At 37.3% G+C, this 23,518-nt stretch overlaps 1 protein-coding gene across 1 annotated transcript in view; it reads right to left on the bottom strand.

Moving 5' to 3' along the window:
* Nucleotides 1-23,518, bottom strand: part of RAD54B (RAD54 homolog B) — a 131,864-nt gene that overhangs the window by 51,401 nt on the left and 56,945 nt on the right. The window contains exons 4-11 of the mRNA XM_045287340.1: nucleotides 19,783-19,977; nucleotides 17,225-17,503; nucleotides 11,610-11,772; nucleotides 7,837-8,062; nucleotides 7,349-7,556; nucleotides 5,866-6,005; nucleotides 4,960-5,250; nucleotides 1,976-2,151 (exon numbers count right to left, since the gene is read on the bottom strand). Of these exons, the coding sequence (XP_045143275.1) occupies nucleotides 1,976-2,151; nucleotides 4,960-5,250; nucleotides 5,866-6,005; nucleotides 7,349-7,556; nucleotides 7,837-8,062; nucleotides 11,610-11,772; nucleotides 17,225-17,503; nucleotides 19,783-19,977 (1,678 nt within the window). The remainder of the gene's footprint in view (nucleotides 1-1,975; nucleotides 2,152-4,959; nucleotides 5,251-5,865; nucleotides 6,006-7,348; nucleotides 7,557-7,836; nucleotides 8,063-11,609; nucleotides 11,773-17,224; nucleotides 17,504-19,782; nucleotides 19,978-23,518) is intronic.

Genomic DNA, 23,518 nt, shown 5'->3' with positions numbered 1-23,518 from the left:
AAATTATCAAGGGTTCATAAGGGAAGGAGGGTGAAGGAGGAAGGGGGAAAAATGAGAAGCTGATACCAAGGGCCCAAGTAGAAAGAAAATGTTTTGAAAATGATGATGACAACATGTGTACAAATGTGCTTGACACAATGGATGGATGGATTGTAGTAAGAGCTGTACGAGCCCCCAATAAAATGATTAAAAACAAAAAAAAAAGAATACAGAGAAGGTGAGCACTAGGTGTCCAGTGAATGGGCTAGCAATGAGAAGCAATGATACCACAGAATGTATCAGAAACATGGTTACCTTGGAAGGAAGGAGTTTACACTGGAACTATTACGAGTGTTGTAATCAGACCCCAGGTCCTATCCCCATGACAAGTCTGTCTCACATAAGAATGTTTGCCCTTCACCCAGTTTGCGGAACACTATGGATGACAGAAGCCCAAAATCCATTTGCAGGGTCCCTAATGGTTGAGTCCCCGGTGAATCCCCATTTGCCCACAGACAGGAATGTAACAGCCCCAATATCAGACAAAGAGCATTGTAAGGAGGTTCTTAGGAATTGTACTTGGGTGTAGACCTTGCCCATAGAACTCCCTTTAGACTCACTTTCAATTTATCCTAAATTTTAAATATTGTTTGCTTCTCCTTATATTGAGGTCTTTCACTGTTTTATATAATCATTGTTGCTAGGTCCCTTCACACACACCCCCCCTCACCCCCGTTCTTTGTCCTTGTTTGTATGTTTTTCTGTATAGAGAAGCCAGGATTTATGGAGATAGTAACTGAAATAATAATGGAGAAAGTAACTGAAGGAGGAGAGGGGGGAAATGGATGTCAATAGCAATGGGTACAAGTAGGAAGAAAATGTCCCAAAGTTGATTGTGGTGATGACTGCACACCCCTTCTTATATGAATGGAACTACTGAATTGTATGATGTGTTAATTATAGCTCAACAAAACCGGGGTGCAGGGGGGCATTGTTTACTCTTTAGAGTAATTAAACCAAAAGACCTAGGGACTCTGGCAGGCAGCTAGCTATAGAGTGGTAGATCAAAATGAAAATTTACATACTAACTGGCAAGACTCCAGCCCATTTTTCCTGCTAATTCCCAGAATTCCAGCAATCAGACACCCTGCCACATCCCAGTCCGGGGGGTGCTATTAGAGGACTCACCTCTAGAGAGACCTCAGTGGCACCAGTGAAGAGACCCACAGGTAGAAGCCCTCAAACGAAAATGCTAGTTCACTACCTCATTTGATTACCTTACAGTAAAAGCCACCAGTCTACAAGCCCTGCCCGTGGATATAGAGCATGCAATTGGTACCAGAAAGTAGGGGATGAATTCCTAAGATTAAGTAATAAAATAATATATTATATAGTAATATAAGGTAGTGACTGACTACATGTTGAGAAAGTAAAGAAGTTAGCCTAGAATGGCTTTCATGTTTGTATTTGCATTATGCTTACCATCTATCAGGATAAGGAATAATGAAAGAGGAAGAGGCTTCCAATGGTAAAATGAAATGGTTTTAGGACATGTGAAGCCTGAAGTCCTATAGGACATCCAGGTAGATTTACATGTTCATCTAAAAATATGTATATGGAACTTAAAAGTGAAGGTTAGATGAGAGATAGAAAATTGGAATCAAAGCTATCTTTGGTGATAGTTGAAAATCTGGAGTAACAAGATCTCCCAGGTTCAGGGTTAGAAATAAGAAGTCAACTAAGAAAATCTTAACAAGTATTAACATTTAAGATAATATTCTGAACAAAATTGAGAAAACAATGTAGGTGCTCATATATCAAAAGGCACCACAAGGTCTTTTAAAAATATATATATACACATTTAATTTTCTTAAAACCTGCAGACACATTTTTTTTAAGAACGATTATCCTAAGTACTGGGAGGAGAAGGTGGTATGGAGAAAGTATGTAGCCGAAACCCAACTTCCCCAAGCAACCCATTATATGAGTCTCTTACTTTTCCGAAGGACGAAGCTCATGGATAACTGCCAGGAGCTTGGACAACACCTGCAGTTTCCCCGACTCCCCCTCGGCACACGTGAGGGGACTGTAGTCATTGGGGAACGCAGTGCGCAAACCTTCATACAGGTGCCTGTCTTCATTTCCATCACAGGTTGAGCTACATTCTTTTTCCTGTTCAAAAGAATTTGAACATTGATTCATGTTTGTTGTTTTAATGGGAAGGAAAAAATGCTAAAATTATTTGACTGAAAAATGTGGCACCTCAAGCGAATTATATCCCTGGATATACAACTAGAAGAGATAGTTGCTGGCTGCTGCAGGTTAGGCCTGCTAAATGCCATCACTTAGGAAGGGTCATCAAAAGGTCACACACTTGACCATAAAGAAATTCAAGAGAAGTGACTCATACTAGCCAAATCAAATTAAGATGCTGAATACTAATCCAGAATGAAAATGTACTGACTCCCAATTGAGTGCAGTTGACCTATGCATTCTGTGCTGTGAAGAAGGCTCACAGGAGAAGCCAAGGTTGCTTCAAACTCCGAAAAGCAAACCCTGCCATCAGGTCAATCCTAAGTGCCCCTGTGGGTTTCGGCACAGGAATAGTCGGTCTCCTCCTTCTCCCAAGGAGCACCTGGGGGTTTGAATTTGCTGATTTTGTGGTTAACAGCCCAACACAAGCTCCCATACCACCATGAATATTAAACAGAGTACAAAAGACATGAGTAATGTTAAGGTACAAATTCTTAACCAGCACATATTATCAGAATCTCTTGGGGAATCTTTGTCAAAATCCTCATACCTGGGTCCCACTCTCAGATTCTGGTAAATAGGTATGTGGGGAAGTCTCAACAAACGTAGTTTTAAAGCTTCCAAGATCATACTCCTTTAATTAAGAATCAACTAATGGATAATGGCATTACCCATGAAAGCCTGTTAAAAATCAGACTTCTCAGGGCAATGAATGTACAAATGTGCTTTACACAATTGATGTATGTATGGATTGTGATAAGAGCTGTATGAGCCCCTAATAAAACAATTAAAAAAAAACTCAAAACCAAAAAACAATAATAATAACTTGGACTCTAGACCCTGTCCTGTAGTACACAGCACACTTCATAGACCATACCAGAAGGACCCAAATTGAAACCCCACTAAGCAAACTGGACTTTACTTTAAACTCACGAATAACAGAACCAAGGAATGAAAATACTCCTTTAAACTTAAAGGTGAATTGCCCTAGTGGAAGAATAAGCAGGTGATCACTATCCCAGGATTAAAGAATTGATGGAAGTTGGAAAAAAAAATCAGACTTCTCATAAAAGCTAAGCAGAGTACCCTTTCTTCTGACCTAGGCAGACATGTCAGACCATATAAACCAATACAATATCCTTAGGTTATGATTTCTTTTATTGGTTACATTTCATTCACATTTCTTAATAAAGAATCCTGGGAACACATTTATAAGCCACTGCTTAAAGGTTACTTAAGGACCCCTGGTAGTGTAGTGGTTAGTAGTTGGGCTGCTAACCGCAAGGTCAGCAGTTCAAAACCACAAGCTGCTCCTCCAGAGAACAAGTCTTCCTACTCTCATTGAGTTACAGTCTTGGAAACTCAGAGGCAGTTCTACTCGTCTTACAGGGTTGCTATGAATCAGAATCGACTCCGTGCAGTGAGTTTGTTTTTCAAACATATGAAAGGCTTATTTTGGGCATTTTATAGTCATTTTCGTTTTTGTGATATTAGAGGAAAGCCTTTTCTGAAGGAGTCTGTAAATATTCACCCAACTTGAAGCTTACAGTGTTCTATATCTACTACTAATGGACATACATCAACAATGGAAAAACTCGAGTTCTCAGCTGTTTTCTTCAAGAATGTGCAAGTATTTTCCAAGTTAACTGATCCACTCTGAGCCATCACAAGACTTTCTTTTAAGAAAGAATTTTTGGCTTCTGTTTTTCCTGGGCATCATGCCTAAAAGGTTTAACTTTTATTATTGTATATAAAATCTGTCTTAAAATGGTGCTTCGTACATTGTTATAGCACTGTCTACTGCAGTTACAGAATGTTGATTTCTATGATAAACTAAGTAAATGCAAGTCATTGTGGGATAAGCTTGGAAAATGACCTGAAGCATAATATACTTGAAAATGTTATTACTTGAAAATTATTTTACTGTTTTAACAAATATGTAGCAGAATAACAGCTGTTTAGGATGAGTTGAAGATAAAGAACATTAAGAGTTACTGTGCAATTTTTATGATCAGGTATTTTCTAGGTTCTTGCCAAATTATGCCATCAAACTGTCACAAGAGCATTATCAGGAAGTTACTACTGTCTGTGTTTCCCAGATAAGAAAACTAAGCCTCACAAATGTACCTCATCTGTGGTTAAAGAACTATTAAGTAATAAAGTGGTGGCTGGAACCACGATCTAATTCCAAAGCATAAACCTCTTTTTATACTCCAAACTGCCTTCATGCCATTAAATATCCAAATAGTCAACTCAACTGTGTAACCATTAAAAACCACTAAAAATCATACTTTCAGAAGGTAACTTATGTGGGGAAAAATTTTAGAATATATTTGGGGGGAGAAACGAGGCGAGAATAATAGCATTTTTAAATAGTATGAATATTCGAATTATTATTAAAATGAAATTTCTCTCATACTCACTGCCATTTAGTCGATACCAACTCATAGTGACCCTTTAGGACAGGTTAGAACTGCCCCTGTGGGTTTCCGATGCTGTAATTCTTTACAGGAGTGGAAAGCCTCATCTTTCTCCCATGGAGCACCTGGGGGTTTCGAACAGCTGAACTTGCGAATAGCAGCCCAAGAAATCACCACTACGAAGTGGCCATGCAGCATTTTTAAAAAAACACAAAAACAACCACATGGATTAGCATCATCTTCTCTCCATGATTAGAACACAGAGCCGTCCTCTCATGGCCCTTGCCTGGTCTCGTGTGCCACTTACCTTTATAGACTTGAACAAAAGGCAGGGATGGTTGCACAGTTTTTTCAGAGCTCCTATACATATTAGATGAGAGCTATTTTCCAACAGTCCTTGAAGACAGAAACTGACAGCCTTTGAATTCAACAGCTTTCGATAAAGTTCAATCTGCAGTGGTCCTGGTTGGCAAAAGACCACATTCTCTATTTTAGGTGGAAGGTACTTATTTATGACTTCCTGGGTCCTTCTAAGGATAAAGAGTCCAGTGAGGCGAGTAAGTTCCGCTGCTCTCCTCTCTCCGAAATTCTTTTCCTCCTAGGGAAAAGTTGAGAAATGTTTTCATTTCAAATTAACATTAAATATTTTATAACGACAAATCACTTACTAATTGCTCCTCTTACAAATTTTTTTTTAAACATAATAGATAAAACACAATTTGAGGATGGAAAAAACCAACCACAAGCTCATTAACTGCTCAGCATACCATTCTGTTAGGGGGGCCCACCATTCCCTAATCTTGGTGGGTTTGGCTAATGCTTCCATTGAGAACCATCAGAAAGGAGAGATCTACACAGTAAATTACTCTAAAAGGAAATTTTTATATGAACGCTGTATTGGCAGATAATTTTAACATCAACAGTAAAGAATTGGCACAGCAAATTTTTGGAATCCAATAAACTGACAACATTGATTTTCAAACTAAGCCTTCAATTATTGACAAAAGGCATTATATATTGTTTATAAATCATTTTAAATTGCTCATTAAATAATACATTTTCTAATCAAAAATAGTGCATGAATTAAATATATACATTTGAACTGTCCACATAAATCCTTTTGAGATCACAGCAATTCACAGTAAGGCTCAAAATAAATTGTGTATGTATTTGCATATACATATATTTTACTACTTATTAAAGTAAGTTATACCTCAGAAGCAGAAGGGTCTCTTGATATAATGATAGGTTCTTCATATATTTTTCTGTACGATGACAAAGTACCTAATATGCCTGGATTTACAAAATCAATTAATGCAAAAAATTCCTGCAGATCATTTTGAACGGGAGTACCTAGAAACATGAAAATGATAAGAAAGTCAAGTTTGTGTTTTCCAATCATAAGTCTTTCTAATTGTAAATTAGAATTTGTCAATTCATTGTAAATTCCTTACAATGAAGCATATGCCACCAAATTAAATTGGAGAGGATAAAAATTTGAATGATTACATGAATGTTTTAACTCTGATTTTAATCGTGTACTAAATTCTTATTAATGTACTTAACTCTTACTAAATTCTTATTGAAAACAGTATACAGGCTCTTGAGTCTGATTGTTTGAGTTCACATTCTGCCTCTGTCATTTGCCACCTGGGTTCTACTCTGTCCTACAGGGTGGCTATGGGTCAGAATTGACTCATGACACTACACTTCTCTGCTGACTTTAGTAACCCAATTATGTCTAAGAGGCTGAGGATTGGAGACAAGCTTGGATGCTGAGTGAGGAATAAATGACTGTATCCTGACTGTTTGCTGATCGTGACTTACAGATTTCCCTAACACGCCCCCTTAATTGTGAGTATTATCTGTGAGTTCTGTGTCACCATTGCAACAAATTCTCTAACACAGAATAGATGTAGAGTGGCATGGGAGGAATGGCTGGTGTCAAAATAGGTAAAGATGGTTCCAGTATGGAGTCATGTCTTGCCTCGTGGCAAGAGGAAGGCCAGGGGAAGTCAGATATGGCCACCTCCGTTGCCATTTATTGCAATGGCTCAAAGAGCTCACAGAACAAGGGAACTAAAAGAATGGAATTTTCCCACGAATTTTTTGAAGGTCCCTTGAATTTACCCAATGTTCATTTACCTTACCAAATAGTCTGTGCCAGAAGCTTTGGCCAGCAATGAGCCAGGGATCCCTGGTATAGTCATATAAAAATAAATGACATTTATTACAGACTTAGGTAGATAGTTTTCCAAGAACTTTACATGGTTTAACTCCTTTGGGCCTCAAAATAACCCTAAAGTTGATGGTATTATTGTCATAAATTCACAGGTGAGGAAGCACAGTTAAATAAGGCACCCAGAGTAACACAGTTGGAGAAGTCAGGATGGCGAAGCCAGTACAGGCATTGCAGCCCCAGCTCCCACTTTCATAAACTTTATACCATTTGTAGTTCTTCCTCCAACCTCCACAACTCACTTGCCTCAAGTCAATCCCCACTCACAGTCACCCCAAAACCCAAAATCTAGGTTGCTGGAAATTACAGAAAGAGCTGAAGATTCTGAATTCCACAAAGACTCAATTAACACAGCTCCATTACTATGAAACTGGTATTAATATCAAGTGTCGTATTCTGAGTCTTATATATTCGCTAGACAAAAACTCCATCAGATACTGGAAAAGGAAATACTGACCAGTAAGAATTATTCTTTTCTCACAAGAGAGGCTAATGAGAGCTGTAGTTGTCTTAATAGCACTGTTCTTCAAACGATGCCCTTCGTCACAGATTAGAAGATCAAATTTTATGTTCCTAACTTGATCCAGGGAGCGAAGTAACATTTCATAACTGATGATAAGAACAGAATATAATGGAGATATGATGAATTCTTCTACCTTGTGGTCCTTAAAAACAGAACAAAACAAAGAAAATCTTCAATAAGAAACTGTGTGTAATCAACATGAAGCAGCATATTCCTGATAATCACTTAACAAGAATATGTTATCTTTAGACCAAAATGTAAGCCAGGGTTCCGTTTTTGTACAAAGGAGTTAGAAAGCTATCTACACTGAAGAAGAAAAAACAATACAAAAAACTGCACCTAGAGAGTGAAAATAGCAGTACTGATTTGCAAAGTTTGTGATTTACAAAATGACCATGAGTAAAATTTTAAAACCCTCTTACCTGATCAACAGTAAATATCTTGATCCTTTCACTTCCCAGCCACTTTTGAAATTCCTTCCCCCAATTATTCACCAAGCTTCCAGGGGTAACAATCAGTGTCTTCTTTATGACTGGCTTGCCTCCATAGGGCCCCTGGCATTGTAGAGTCCAGATGAGGGAAATACATTGCAGTGTTTTTCCTAAGCCCATTTCATCAGCAAGAATAGCTCCACATTTGCCACTCATTCTGTTAGAGATAATTGTACTTCCTTTAATCACAATGGAAAAACATTTCATGCTCCTAAAATCATCACTACTGGTCAAGAGTCAAAACTGGTATTTTACAATTATGATCCATGCTAGCCTGCATTGGATGATTTTTTTCTAGTTTTTAAACCCGCTGATTTACAAGGCAACTCTCTTTTGTATCTTTAATAATTACATTTATTATATATTGGCAGCTAGAGAGTTGAATCTCAATCATCAGCTAAATATTTTATGGATATATTTAGAGGCACATGAAACTAATCTCAAATTTATATATTTGGATAATTAAGTTATAACACTTATTCTTATCACTAATAGTTGACAGCTTTAAACAGTTTCCATGATACCAAAGCAATTTAAAATACAATATGACTTTAACTAACGTAATCTACTGAGTTGTATTTATGATTCTCTGACATTAATTGAAGTCCTCAGCTTAAATATCCTGTGCACTGTAGCCAAAATTAGACACTGAAAATTTTATCTACAATACTTAATTTAGTAAAAATCTGTTATCATAAGATGAAGCTAATATTATCTGAAATTAAACGTTAGGAATATTAATATAACCATACATTTTAATATTTATATATTTTACCACTTTATATATATTTATTCATACATATATCCTTAAATATATAAAGTCCAAGGGAATTAATTACCAAACACAAGTACCTTATCAATTGATTGTATTCCTTAATAGAAAAAAATAAAAGGCAAGTTCATATTTTTTCTATTTCAAAGTGCTTAGGAAAATTTACAAACATGAATTATAATCACTATTATAATTTAAGACCAACAATGTGCCAATGGTGTTGTTAGCTTCCCCAGATCCTCTATGTGGTAGTTACATAATCTGGTGTCAATTTGAGGGTTCAGAGTGAAGGGGTGAAGTCTAGCCTGTCTATCAGGTCATAGCCAATGAAGTCTCTGTGTGGGCATGGCCTTCTCAAAGGATTTTGGGAACTCCTGTATTCCTCGTTGGAGGCTGGAGACACTCTCTCAGCTCACTCCCTGCGAGACATCCCTGAGGAGAAGACACATTGAGAGAGGCTGATGGAGCCAGCCAGTCACATGGAGACCCCTGCCAACACTGAGGTGCTGATAGTGCCACTGGATCCACAAGACTTCCCACCCACTGGCCTGTGATCTTCCTGCATTCAGTGTCATTCCATGTGTTTCGTGAGTTTCTTAACTGTTGTTTCCATAGGTGTTGACTATTAATCCAAGTAAAATGAAAACCTTGACAATTTCAATATTTTCTGTTTATTGACATTGTTTATGGGCCCAGTTGTAAGAATTTTTGTTTCCTTTACATTAAGGTATAAACCATAGTGAAGGCCCTAATCCTTGATTTTCATCAATAAACATCTCAAATTCTCTTTTGTGCACTATAACAAAGATTGATAACTTCAGTCTTTTCTTGGTTTATCATGGCATTAAGGGTCCAGTTATAAGGATTTTGGTTTCTTTTATGTTAAAGTGTAATCCATAGTGAAGGCTGTAGTGTTTGATCCGCAGCAGCAAGTGCTTCAAGTGCTCTTTACTCTTAGCAAGCAAGACTGTGTCGCCTGCAGGCTGTTAATCAGTCTTCCCCTAATTCTGATGCTGTATTCTTCAACGCATTGTCCAGCTTCTCTCAGATTATTTGTATAGGTATGGTGAGCGGATAGAACTCTGATGCAGACCCTGTCTGGTTTTAAGACAGGGCCAAATAGCAGAAAGGAAGTTCAGATTTGGGAGAAGAGATAACTCTAGTTAAAGTTTCTATAAGATATTAGCCCTCAGTCTGTCATCATTCCAAAAGTTCTGAGAGTTTGGGGAAATCTACAATTCCAAACCATATTAAATAACAGATTTAAAAATAAAGGACCAATACATTTAAAATCAATATGAAACTAAAGCCAAAAAAAATGACTGGCAGAAAACTTATAAACATGTTAGCATGAGCCTTTGCTTATTTTTTTCTCCTTTGTGTGTGTGTGTGTGTGTGTGTGTGTGTGTGTGTGCGCGCGTGCGCGCGCACAAATGTCTTCAATAATATCTTTAAAAGAGGATACTGGCATTCTTTAATCAAACACTCAATTTAAAACCCCTGGACTTTAGAAACAGTGGCAAGATAAAAAGAAAACCTTTCCCCCAAATCCTCATAAGCAGAATGAAAAGCTCCTTCCATTTTGTTCCCATAACCCTATGTCACACTAGCACTGAGCTCATTTTATACTACAGCGCGACTGGCTGTATCTGTTTCCTAAAATACTTCATAAGCTAAGTAAGAGTAAAAAGCATGGCCCTGACTCATGTATGTCCAGCTCCGAGCAATACATCTAATGGGAGGCACCCATCAAGAACCATTTTGGGGATGTACATAGACCATTTATCCTTTGCTACCAACTAAAATGTATGATGTGCCCTCTCTAAAACCAAACTCACTGACATCGAGTCAATTCAGACTTATAGCAACCTTATATGACCCCAGTGGGTTTCCATGGTGCAAATTTTTACAAGAGCAGTCAGCTTTGTCATTCTCCCTCAGTAAGGCTGGTGGTTTCAAACTGCTGACTTTGTGGTTAGCAGCCCAATGCATAATCCACTACACCACCAGGGCTCCTTGATGTACCTTCTGAGACTTATTATATCAGGGTCTCTCTAGAAAACCATATCGATACAAGTTAAATCAAACTGCATATTAGATAGTTAGAGACCTGATTTTAATCAATTCAGACAGTTCTGTTCCATGTCATCTCTGACCTCAATTGAAGATGGAGGGCTTACATCTTCCTCAAACACTAGCCACCAGTCCTGGATCAGTTCTCTCACAAATTAAAGGGATCAATCAGTTCTAGAATGCCAAGTCTGCCTAGGATTTCAGATATCAGCCTCAGGCTTGGGGTCTCCACCATACCTTCATCACTTTGGACACGCTGGCTACCCCATCAGTATGCTAGCCAGAGATCTGTGGTTCCTCTTCAGTGCTGACCTGCTGACTCCTACTACTACCTTGAGTTCAATAACTCACTGGAATAACTCAGAACTCAGGAAATGCTATACTTAGGATTATATTTTTATTGGAATGAAAAGGATCCAAATGAAAAGACACGTAGCATGAGGTCTAGAATTCCCAATGCAAAGCTTCCATGTCCTAAAGGAATTATTACCTTTCCAAACACCAATATCGTTCACTAACCAGGAAGCCCAGGGAGGTTCTAAGTGTTAAGCTTTCATTGGGGCCCCACTGCAAAGCATGATTGACTGAACTTAACGTCCAGATCCCCATCACCCCGAGTTTGGGCTGGTAACACATGGTGGGAATATCTGGCCTAGCCAGTCCAAACCCAGGAAGAGTTACTTCATTAGAAAATCTGTTAGGCAGGTGTGGTCTAGAACACTTTTCAAAGGCACTTGAATCACTGGGAAAACCGCCAAAGTGTTAGATGACATCACTCAGGAACCAAAGACAAAAGGCAAATTCTTTGGATACAATTAACTGTAAACCCCACAACTAAATAAACTCTTTATTCTCCTACCTCATTCCCATCACGCATTCATAAAGGAAGATGATTCCACCTTTCTGATGTGGTCGAAGATGACATACAAGGTGAGGGTCTGCCACTACATCCACAACAGGGCAGCAGTTCTTATTGAACATCCACTGGTGGTTCTTGTTTGGCCGTGGCATAACTAGGGAATCTTAGGGGGAAAGTAAGTATAAAAGTGAAATGTATTATAATTTCACTTTGTCAGCAACTACTTTATCTCACTTTAATTACTTATAAAATTATTTGCTATGATTGGTAGCCAGAAAGTATTTGGAATTAAGAAGCAATAACACTAAGAGTAAATAGTTTTTAAAAGAAAAAAATGTTTTATTCATACAAAGAGTGTTCCAAACTCCATATACCCCAAAGTGCTTCAAAATCATTAGAATTCACTATTGTCTAATAAGGAATTCAGTCAGCCACAAATTCAATAGTTCAGTGTTCAGGACATAGAAAAAGTGTTTCCAACTGAAAGCACAGGTTGGAATGCTGCCAAGATGTATTTGCCAATGCTCAGAGCTTCTCACTTTCATAAAGGATCCCCAAACTTCACAGAAAGGCTTCCTTTATTTTCAGCTATACCCATTAACAATGGCCATTACCGCTATTAATCAAAAGAATTGGGAAAGGATGTCAAATTTTCAATGGACTTGGCCATCATTATTTGCTCAAAGTTCATGAATACTGCATTCAGTGATGTTAAATTCCTGAACCTTTCAAAGAAGCATAAAGTAACTGTCAAATAATAATATAGTCCGGTAGAAATATGCTTACATAGTTTAAAGATCTCCTAAAAGTATCACCCCCCAAAAAAGCAAATTCAGATATAGTTAGAAAGTAGGTCTCAAGTGAAAAATCTGAAGTCAGATAACTAACACATGAAATGGGTTATTTTATGTTACATTTAAATATATTTTCATAAACACATCACAAATGACAATTAAATTAGATAAAAGCTAAATAATCAAAAATAAAAAGACAAAGAGTTGAGAATGGGAATACAAAGAAATAGGTTCCTGTGGATTAAATAACGTATTCATCATTGAGAAGCTACCTAAATGCAGGAATGCACTGGCTCATATTTACCTCCTAAGTCCAGGAATGCACTGGCTCATACTCACACCAGAGGACATGGTTTTCAAAGAGCATCTATTTTTCAGTCCCTGGTATGTAGAAGCTTGTTGTGGTTGTTGTTAGGAGCCCTCAAGTTGATTTTCAACTCATAGAACCCATGTAGCAGAGTAAAACTGACCCATAGGGTTGTCTTGACTCTAACGATTAAATACATCCATACAGCGGCTCCAACAATGGACTCAAACTCCAAAAACTGTGTGGACGGCACAGGACCTGGCAGTGATTCCTTCTGTTGCACACAGGGTGGATATGAGTCGGAATTAACTAGCAGGTCATAACAAGAACAACAAATCTTTACAAAAATAGTTCTCCAGGCCTTTCTCCTAGGATGCTGCTGGGTGGGTTCAGGCTGCTAGCCTTTTGTTTACCAACCTGCAACTGAACGACTGCCCCAGCAGACACCTCACACACCTCCCTGCCTGCCATCAAGATGGAAAAGTCAGCCTTTATCCTCTGTTTTTATTGGTGATTAGCCAGGAGCAAAGCAAATGTGTACTTTTGGTGAATTTCTAAACAAGAAATGGTCCTACTTCTTATCTTTTAAAAAGAACAAAATGGAAGAAGAGAAAACAGATGGAGAACATATATGCTGTTCAAGAATGTTCTTTAACAAAGGACCTGTCTTCAAGAGCCACAGGGTAAGCCCTTTAACAAAGTGTCCATCTGCAAGAAATATAAACCTATTTAAACACATGGCAATGCACATCAATTAATATTTTAAGAGGTATATACACAAAAATATGTACACATACATATAAACATATATCCACATATGCGCATGTATATACTTATATAAATAAAATGTGAAAATGATCAAAATAAAATTTTTCATTCACATAGTCAGAGGATAAATTAGAGGAGGAGGGTTGTTAAAACAGTTGATGAGAGAAACAAACTATCTAGATAAAATGAGAGAAAAATCAAAAGCATATGCTTCTATTCTCTATACTTCAATTAAGTCTCTAGAGTAAGATAATAGCATAGAAATAGGAATTTCACATTTTAAAGTTTTGGCCTAATTGCGACATTGACTGAATTTAGTTTAAGTCACTTCATCTTTCTGGGCTTCAATTTCCTCAAATGCAAAGTGAAGAAACTGATCTATCTGATTTCAAAATCCCCTTTATCTCAAAATTCCAATGCTTATATGATATTTGCAACAGAGAACAACACTTCATTCTGGTCCTTTATATATTTTAATACTTATACTATGAAAGTAGTAGTACTATCCACCAACTTCCAAATGTACTACGTGAAGTTTAATCCAGCAGATGCACAGCTCTGTAATGAAAGGTTTAGCTCTGGGCACAACACACCAAGGGCACTCCTGGCCACTTCTAGAAAATACCTACACTAGGTAAATGCAAGCAGACAAAAGTGGATTAGTGGCTACCAGGAGCTGGGGAGAAGGAAAATGAGTTATCACGGGGCGCTAGGTTTCTGTTTGGGATATTAAAAAACTTTAGGAAATCGATAATGGTGATGGTTGTAGACTGTGGTATGATTACAATTAATGTCACTAAGTTGTACATGTGAAATGGTCAAATTAGAAATTGTGTTAAATATGTATTCTTTACTATAATGAAATTTCAAACAAACAAAAAAGGGATGTACCATTTCTTGGGTAAGCAAACATTACAAATTACAAAATTCAAAATTAGTCATGCATGTGAAAAACAGGAGCCCTGGGGGCAGTGGCTACGAGTCAGCTACTAGCCGCAGAGCAGCAGTTTGAACCCACCAGTCAACTCTGAGGGAGAAGTCGGCTTCCACAAAGATTACAGCTTCAGAAACCCTGCCGAGCAGTTCTACTCTGTCCTGTAGGGTCACTATGATTTAGAATCGACATACTCAATGGCAATGAGTTTTTCATAGCAAGGACATGTCACTGGTTTAACAATGAGTGTAGTGCTTCTCTTCTACTTCCTACTTGTTTGCTTAGTGCCTGAGTCTTCAAAGCTCTCAAGCAGCCACCCCAGAGACAACAAACAGTCTCCATTCACCTGCAGCAATAGAGGAAAAGAAGGGTGAGGAACTGGAAGGGAAGGGAATGTCTGGCTAATAGCTTCCACAGACAACTGCCTCCTTTCCCATAAGACAAGAAGAACTGTGCGTGCCCAGCTAGTATCAACATTTTGATCAAAGATTCTATACAATAATCCTGATTAAAAGAGGGGAAATACTGAGCAGAATTTTAATTTCTAATGGAATGTAGATTTTCTAGAACTATAAAGGCTAGATGAACCCCTGAAATTTTGGCCAGGAGATATCTTTAACCCTTAAACCAAAAATATTGCCTGAAGTCTCCTTAAAACCAAACAGCTCAGCTTAAGTAATAAAGAATGTCTGCGTTAACATTGTGCTTTCTTAAAACCGTCTCTATGGAATCATATTGACAACAGCACTCACAGGATTAGGTAAGAACCTTAGTGGGCAGAGAGTTTATGCTCACAGGAGAGAGGGACACATCTGAACAGGAAGGTGGGGATAGCCGTAAGACGTGAGGAATGTAATCACTGTAGAACATGCGTACACACAGAAACCATGAATTAGTCTGTGTTCTGATATGCGTGTTCTCACCAACAGCACTGCACTAAAGTAAATTATCAAAGTAACTAAATGAACAACCTTTGAAAATTTGAATTCATTACATGACATCTCACCACTCAGTATTTTTACTATACTAATCCATGTGATCAAATCAGTGAGTCATCAAACAGGAGACACTAGGATAAGCCAAAAGGTATTGCTACTAGGGTTCCAGCTCATATGTGGTTTTTTTCTAAAATGTGTTTAAACAGGTCTCTGCAATCAGTGGATCACTGCAGACAAGTTCTCTCAGTAATACAACTTGTATCAGCCTCCTTAACCCAAAACCCATAGTAGCAGTCTCTCTTGATTCATGGTGACCCTGTAGTCTCCTTACCCTAAGGTTATCTTTTTCAAAAAGGATTCAATCAAAAGAGTACCTTCCGAGGAGGTCTGATGGTCTAGGTAAATAGAAGGTAGATAGGTCAGCTCAGAAAGGTACAGTGATTTTAACTGAAAACTACATTAGTAAAAAAAAGAAAAAATCTACATTAGTGGGGGAAAAGCCAGGAAAACTGTTCAGAGGTTTGTTTGTTTTTTCCATCAGGACAATGCACCTGCTTTGAGGGTGGCAAGAGCTACCCTAGGAGAATTTCAATGGGAAATCTTGCCTTGTGCACCCTACAGCCTTGATCTTGACCCTTCGGGCTTTGTTCTGTTACCCAAAACTGAAAAAAAATTCGAGATGCCAAAATTGCCTTTTTCATGTGGAGTACACCAAAGTAGGAAGAATTTTTTGGAGAAGGGTTACAGAGAGGAACACACTGCCTTCAACAGTGTATAGACCTACTACAAGGAAAACAGTAGCACTAATGAAGTACGAGAAGAATATTCAAAGTACCGTGAACTGCCAGAAGAACAGATACATCTTATGGATTGTGATAAGAGTTGTATGAGCCCCTAATAAAACGATGTTATAAAAAAAAAAAAGAACAGATACATCTGTTTTAGAAGAAGTACAGGCAGAAGGTTTGTTAGAAATGAAGATGGTAAGACTTTTTCTTGTGTACATCAGCTATCTTATCAGGAAAGACCCGTTCCTGGAAAAGGACAGCATGCTTGTAAAGTGGATTGATAACTGCAACAATGGGCTCAACCAAGCTGCTTGTGAGGATGGTACGGGATCAGGCAGTTTCCTTCGTTGTGCATAGGGTTGCTATGAGTTGGAACCAATGGCGCCTGACAACAGTAAAGTGCGTATACCTTAGAGTAAGTGACAGTGGGAACCAATGAAAACATTCAGAAGGGTTAGGACAAGAGGGATGGAGACAGGAACCACTGGGAAGAGATGGGATGGGTGATGTTACACTGAGAAGAATGGAAAGAATGAGATGAAACAGAACGTTTACAATTTACTTAAAATAAAACTTAAGATCTACTCTGCAAAATTTACCCATTTCACAATAAAAAGGGTTTTTTAATATATAGACTTAGGTGGAAGCTATGTAAAGAAAAAAATAGCTTTACATTTTTATATTTTAATATTTTTGTTTAATGAACATGGCAATGATTTTATAGCAATACTTTTTGACTTACCCTCTTGTAAGCATAATCCTGTTTCTTTAAATGTATTCACTTTACTTCCTACTAAAGATGCCAGATTTTATTCAAAATGTGTATACAATCCATCTATAGTTTATACATTTTCCCTTCAAAACATGAATACTGAATATTATATTCTTAAGATTATAAATATACATATGAAACAGCTCTCAAACAATGTTACATAACTTCAGCATTATCACTTAGGTAAAATATATCTGGAGAATTATGTATATTTCCAACCGAATACTTTAAAACAAAATTCAAACTTCAAGTTTGCCTACTAAAAGTCTTTTAAAAGCAAAGACAGAATATTCAACTTATTTGTAAACTCTTACTTGGTGCATGTGGGTCATGGCGTGGTTTACAATTTTGGAATTCATTCTGTGTATGTGCCTTTGAGTCTGGTTTGCCGACACTTTTGAAAGGGATAGAGAAACACTTCTTGGCAGCCTGAAAAGATGAGACAGTAGGGCTTCCTACTCCACGCTGAAAACATTTGCCACTGTCAAAGTCGTCTGGAGAGATTATACCCATGACTTCTATTTCTTTTCCACCAATCACTAGCGTTTGACCTTCATCAATCTTTTCAAGATCTTTGACTTTATATCCAATGCCTTTAAATGAAGAGGAGGAAAAGAGTTAATTTACTAACACTCACCTCTAAGATTAATTACCATAGTTACCTTTCCTTATTATTATCTCAACTATAAGAAATGAAAACTAGGTTTTGAATGTGAATAGTCACTAGCTAGGGTAAGGACATAACTTATCATCTTAGTTTTTTAAAAATCCTAAAACTCAGACAAGCTTAAGAAAAAGCAAAACTTGTGTTTTAAATTGAAAATATTAGCTTATTCTATTCTTATAGTTTTAGCCTATTCTAATAGTGTTGCATCTTGTGTGTGGAAAATCAAGCCAAGAAAAGAGTCTGGCAAGCTGCATGGAGTCCTTCATCTTTTTGTGAACAAATTGGAGAAACACCCTGGCATCTGCATTTCCACTTAGGAAGAGCTGGAAATATGAAGGAGGCTCAAGAGTAGCAATTGCTACCACAACCACTCCTTCACTGTTCCACATGAGATAGCAAAGATAGAATACAGTTGTGTCAGGAGGCAGAGCTACTCCAAGGTCTGTCTCTTTAAATGAAAGGGAAATCATTTATCATTTTAAGTTTATTTAAATTAAATCAACAGACAGTGATTACGCATTGCTATGGGTAAGATGCTGAGGGAATGTAAATATGAGTGAGTCGGTCACTGTCTGCACTACATGAGCTTATTAACCACTTAAATGACAGAATTTTTTTTCCTGTGCACATTTATCTTATAAGGAGCCCTAGAGGTGTAGTCGGTTATTCGTTTGGCTGCGAGCTGCAGGATCAGCAGTTTAACGTCACCAGCCACTCTGAGGAAGAAAGAGGAGACTTTCTGCACTCATAAAGTCCTACAGCCTCCAAAAGCCCAGGGAGCAGTTCTACTCTGCTCTCTAGGGTCCTTAGGAGTTGGAATCCACTTGAGAGCAGTGAGCTGTAGTTTGGATGCACAGATAATACATCATTAGGAAGGGCAGGAACTGGGTATATCAAAAACCTTTTTAAAATCTCTACATAAACTAAAAAATTATCACATTTTTAAAAATATGACTCTCTTCAAAGGTTGGGAAAGAGTCACAATTTGTCTTGCTAAAAACTCAAAACCAAACAAACAAACTCACTGCCATCAAGTCGATGCTGACTCCTACAAGACAGGGCAGAACTGCCCCGGTGAGGTTCCGAGCCTGTGACTCTTCACAGGAGAGCCTTGTCTGTCTCCCTTGGAAAGGCTGGTGGTTTTGAACCGCTGACCACGACACTGCCCTGCTAAAATTAGGCTGAATCTTTGCCAATCTATAAGTAGTGTATATTATTAAATTATTTATAGTGGAACATGTTTTTCATTTTAACACTATAATTTAGGGACAAATTATTTAGCCAGTGTTTCTAAATGTCACTGCCCATTCCTCTAGGGCCAGACTACTTCCTCAATGGTTCAGTGGTCTGCACCTGCACAAAATAATAAAGACTAGTTTCATCTTCAGACAGAATTCAACTATTGTTCACCTGCTTTACACAGAAATAGGATATTAAGAGTAATCTTTTAGTTTTATGGTACTTTTAGAAGTTTCTCCAACTCCAGCGTCTCTCATTTCACTCTACCCCAGTGGAGGAGTGACTCAAGGATTTCTACATCTCCATCAGACACTTATAACTCTCAAACTTGGTTTTTGTTTTTCCCTTTTCTTCTTTTTGGACATTTTATAAGGATGGCCAATTTAGCTTCACTGCATCAGCAACTTCGGCAGTATAGCCCTCAACTATTTTAGCTGGCAAATATTGAACGTGCTGGAGAAGAATCTGAAAGTATCATAGGCTGCCAAAAGAACCAATGAATCTGTCCTGGAAGAAATACAACCAGAATGCTCCTTAGATGCAAAGATGGCAAGACTTCATCTCAGGTACTTTGGACATCTTATTAAGAGAAACCGGTCCTGGAAAAAGACACCATGGTTGGTGAAGTAGAGGGGCACTGGAAAAGATGAAGATCCTCAAAGAGATGGATTGACACAGTGGCTTCAACAGTGAGGTCATAAATAACAATTGTGAAGATAGTAGATCATTTCATTTGCAGGAAAAAATGAAACCACAGGAAGGGATTTGCCTCAGTGAGCTAGCATGTAAGATTGTCAGTTTGATGAAATATCGCAAGGTAATTTTTTATCATATAGTTTAGACATAAAAATCACTTAAAGAACATTTTAATCTGTCCATTTAGAAAATCTCATTATATTTTAATTTGTGAAACCAGAGATACACACTAATTCCCACACCAGACCCATCAGGTTAATATCACAAGACCTTTTCCAATGTCTTTGCCTTCCAAATCCTTTAATGTAAGTGACCTGCCCTTTACAATAAGAACAGCATCACCTTCCCACTTCTTGTGTTTTTTCTTTGAAGCCTTACACCAAACAACATTGAAATATTTAACGAGATTATCAGGTTCCTTTTCTTTTGCCTTGAACGCTGTCACTTCTGTTGGGGCTGGATGAACTAAAATGAAAAAGAAAAAATTCATTTTTAAAGATGACTTTAATATTAAAGTAGTAATTTCATTCAAATGAAAATTCAGGCACATGTAATTAATGCCACCAAATTATACACTTAAAGAACAGTTTTAAAGGCAAGAGAGACTTTAAAAATAAAGATAAGAAAATGAGATGTGTTAACAATAAGTATGAAAGAATAACTAATCAGACTCATTAGTAATGCCTAAACTGAGAACTCTAAACGCCAGGTGCTAGTATTATCATAAGCATACAGTGAATATAAACCTCTTACAGTCAGCTTAACTAGAGCAATAATCACGATACACAACTTCAGACTCTAGAACTAAAGATAACACCTCAAAACCTATAGCATCTAAAACCTGCATAATCATGTATTTTGTACAAACAACTGATTTAAATAACAGTAATATTTTAAGATGAGGAAAGGTAAAACAAGATTACAAAATTCTTTGAGAGAAAAACTTGACACTCTTCAAGTAAGAACAAAAACAGCAAAGTATGAATGAGATCAAATTTCATCAAAATACTTTTGTCCGTCTAGTTGAAGAGTAATAAGATTGGGCCACTTACTTAGAAAATTCATCATTCTAATAAAAAGAAATTTCTTCTTACAGAAAGAAGTCTGTAATTTCCTCAAAAACTTTTCCTTGTATCTTTATAAAAATACATCTAGCCAGTATTACACAGAAAATGCCCCAGCAGGAAAACTAACTTAGTAGGAAAACTAATCTATGGAAAGGGATGAAAAGTAGTTGAACTAGTGAATTCTATGATATATGAATTTATATGCCAATATTTTTTTTTAAATAGTTGCTCTAATATGAGCAAAATGACCAAAAAATACAGACTGAGAAGAACTTGTTAGGAGTATAGATTACCTAGGTATATAAAATTAACAAAAATGAACAAACTACACAAATTTTCAGAAGCAACACCCACTGCCATAGAATGTATTGTGACTCATACTGTCCCTTTAGGAAGGAGGAAAATTGCCTCTGTGGGTTTCCAATGCTGTAAATATTCACAGGAGCAGAAAGCTTCATTTTCCTCCCGAGAAGGGCTGGGGCTAGAACTGCTGACCTTATGGTTAGGTACCCAGCTCGTAACCCACTACATATACATTTTCTTACATACAAACTATAAAAATATAAAACGCAATAAACAAAACCAAAAGCAGTAGCAGGGTAGATTGAAAAACATGTGTCAAATATTCTAAAGAATGGCATATTTTAGTGTTTTGAAGTAAAAACACAAAACTATTCATGTACTGATTTTTGTGTGAACATGTACCTTGATCAATTTAGTAGGTGAAAATGGTATCTAATTCCATTGTAATCTGAATCTCATTGTGATAAGACTTTCTAACAATATATTTATATTTCCTCTTTACTTTATTCCCCTAATTTCATTTTATATTTACAGGATTCTTGTTTACACTAAATACTTAATCGATCTGATGTAAAAACCCCAACATTCATTCACTTAACAATTTATCAGCTTCTCAATCTTGACAGTCTAAACTGACTGTTAACCTGGTACTTACTTTAAAATTTCATTCAAGTTTCTAAATAGAAAATAGTCATAAGAACTTGAGTTACCAAGAAATATTGTGAAAACTGAATGCATAAATACTACTAAATTTTAAATATTTAAAATGTTAATAAAATATTTGACACATTAAGTGTTGATGTTGCTAGGAGAATCAAGAATCCATTTATATCTATCCTTAATAGAAAGTTTTTACTAAGATCTTAAGTTGTTATATGGTTGTAAGTAAAGGTCATTTAAATACTCCCACCAAAATCATCCCCCCTCCAGAGGACAAAAAACAAAAGAATATAGTTCATTTTGGCAACTTACAAAAATATAACAGACTGAAATGTACCAGGCTAAAATAAACCCATTCACTTAAACAAGTAATTACTAAACACGACAGTAGATTCACTACTTCTGTCAGTTTGTCATACCGCAGTGACTTGCACGTTGCTGTGATGTTGGAAGCTATGTCACCAGTATTTTGAATACCAGCAGTGTCACCCATAGTGAACAGGTTTCAGTGGCGCTTCCAGAATATGAAGAGATGGCAAAGCAATAGGCAGTCCGCTCACAGGAATAGCCACTGAAACCTTCGTGAATACCAAGGAACACTGTCAGATATAGTGCTGGAAGATGAGCCCCTCACATTGTAAGGCACTCAAAATTTGACTGGGAAAGAGCTCTCTCCATAAAGTAGAGTTGGCCATAATGAAGTGGATGAGTAAATTTTTGGTGACCTACATTTGCTAATGGAGTATGGCTCAAAACGAGAACAGCTACAAACATCCTTTAATAAAAACATGAGATGTATGTGAATCTAGAAAAACTGGAGTCATGAGAAATCAAATGGAAAGCATACACATCAATATCCTACACAATAGTGAGTTGAAATAAGCAGGTATTGGACATTTTGAATCAGACAATCAAAGGGTTTACAAGGTCATGATGGTAAATTCAAGAAGAATGGCACTGCATTCATCATCAAAGAGAACATCTCAAGCTCTACCTTGAAGTACAATGCTGTCGGTGATAGGATAATATCTACATGCCTATAAGGAAGTCAGTCAATACAACTTTATTGCAAACTTATGCAACAACCACTAAAGCTAATGCTATGAGAAATTGAAGAATTCTACCAACTTCTTCAGTCTGAAATTGAAGAAACATGCAATCGAGGCTGAATTAATTAACAATTGGAATGCAAAAGTTGGAGAAAATGGCCTTGGTGATAGAAAGGAAACTGAAGATCCCTCTGTAGAATTTTGCAGGACCTATGACTTCTTCATTGCAAACATCTTTTTCTTCAACAACATAAACAATGAACTTGCCAGAGGAAATACACAGTAATCAAATTCACAACATCTGCAAGAAGAGATGATGGAAGAGCTCAAAATTAGTAACTAAAACCAGGTCAAGGGCTGACTGTGAAACAGACCATCACTTGCTCTTTTATAAATTCAGGTTGAAGTTGTAGAAAGTTAAAGCAAGTCCACAGAGCAAAAATAACCTTGAGTATGCCCTCAACACAAGAACACTTTGCTCTAATAGCCTGGCATTCCATGAAGCTCACCTTCCCAACACGATTGCTGAAGACAAAATGGGTGCATAGCAAATGTGGTGAAGAAATCTGATGGTGCCCAGCTATCAAAAGATATAGCCAGGGGTATTAAAGGATTGAAGATAAACAAGCGGTCTTCTAACTGAGAAGTAACAAAGCACACATGGAAGAAGCACACCAGCCTGTGTGATCATGAGATGTCGATGGGATCAGGTATCAGGCATCAAAGAACAAAAAAAGCATATCATTGTGAATGAGGGGGAATGCAGAGTGGGGACCCAAAGCCCATCTGTAGGAAACTAGACATTCCCCTTACAGAAGGGTCATGGAGAGAAGTCGGGGTGCTGTATAGCACCGATTAAACATACAACTTTCCTCTAGTTCCTTAATGTTTCCTCCCCTCTACTATCATGATCCCAATTCTACCTTA

The sequence above is a fragment of the Echinops telfairi genome, unplaced genomic scaffold (genome assembly GCF_000313985.2).
Source record: "Echinops telfairi isolate 266 unplaced genomic scaffold, ASM31398v2 ScPeMD7_1;HRSCAF=3_0, whole genome shotgun sequence".
NCBI lineage: Eukaryota > Metazoa > Chordata > Mammalia > Afrosoricida > Tenrecidae > Echinops > Echinops telfairi.
Note: the sequence above shows the minus strand (reverse complement) of the source record. Positions and strands in the feature narration are given on the sequence as shown.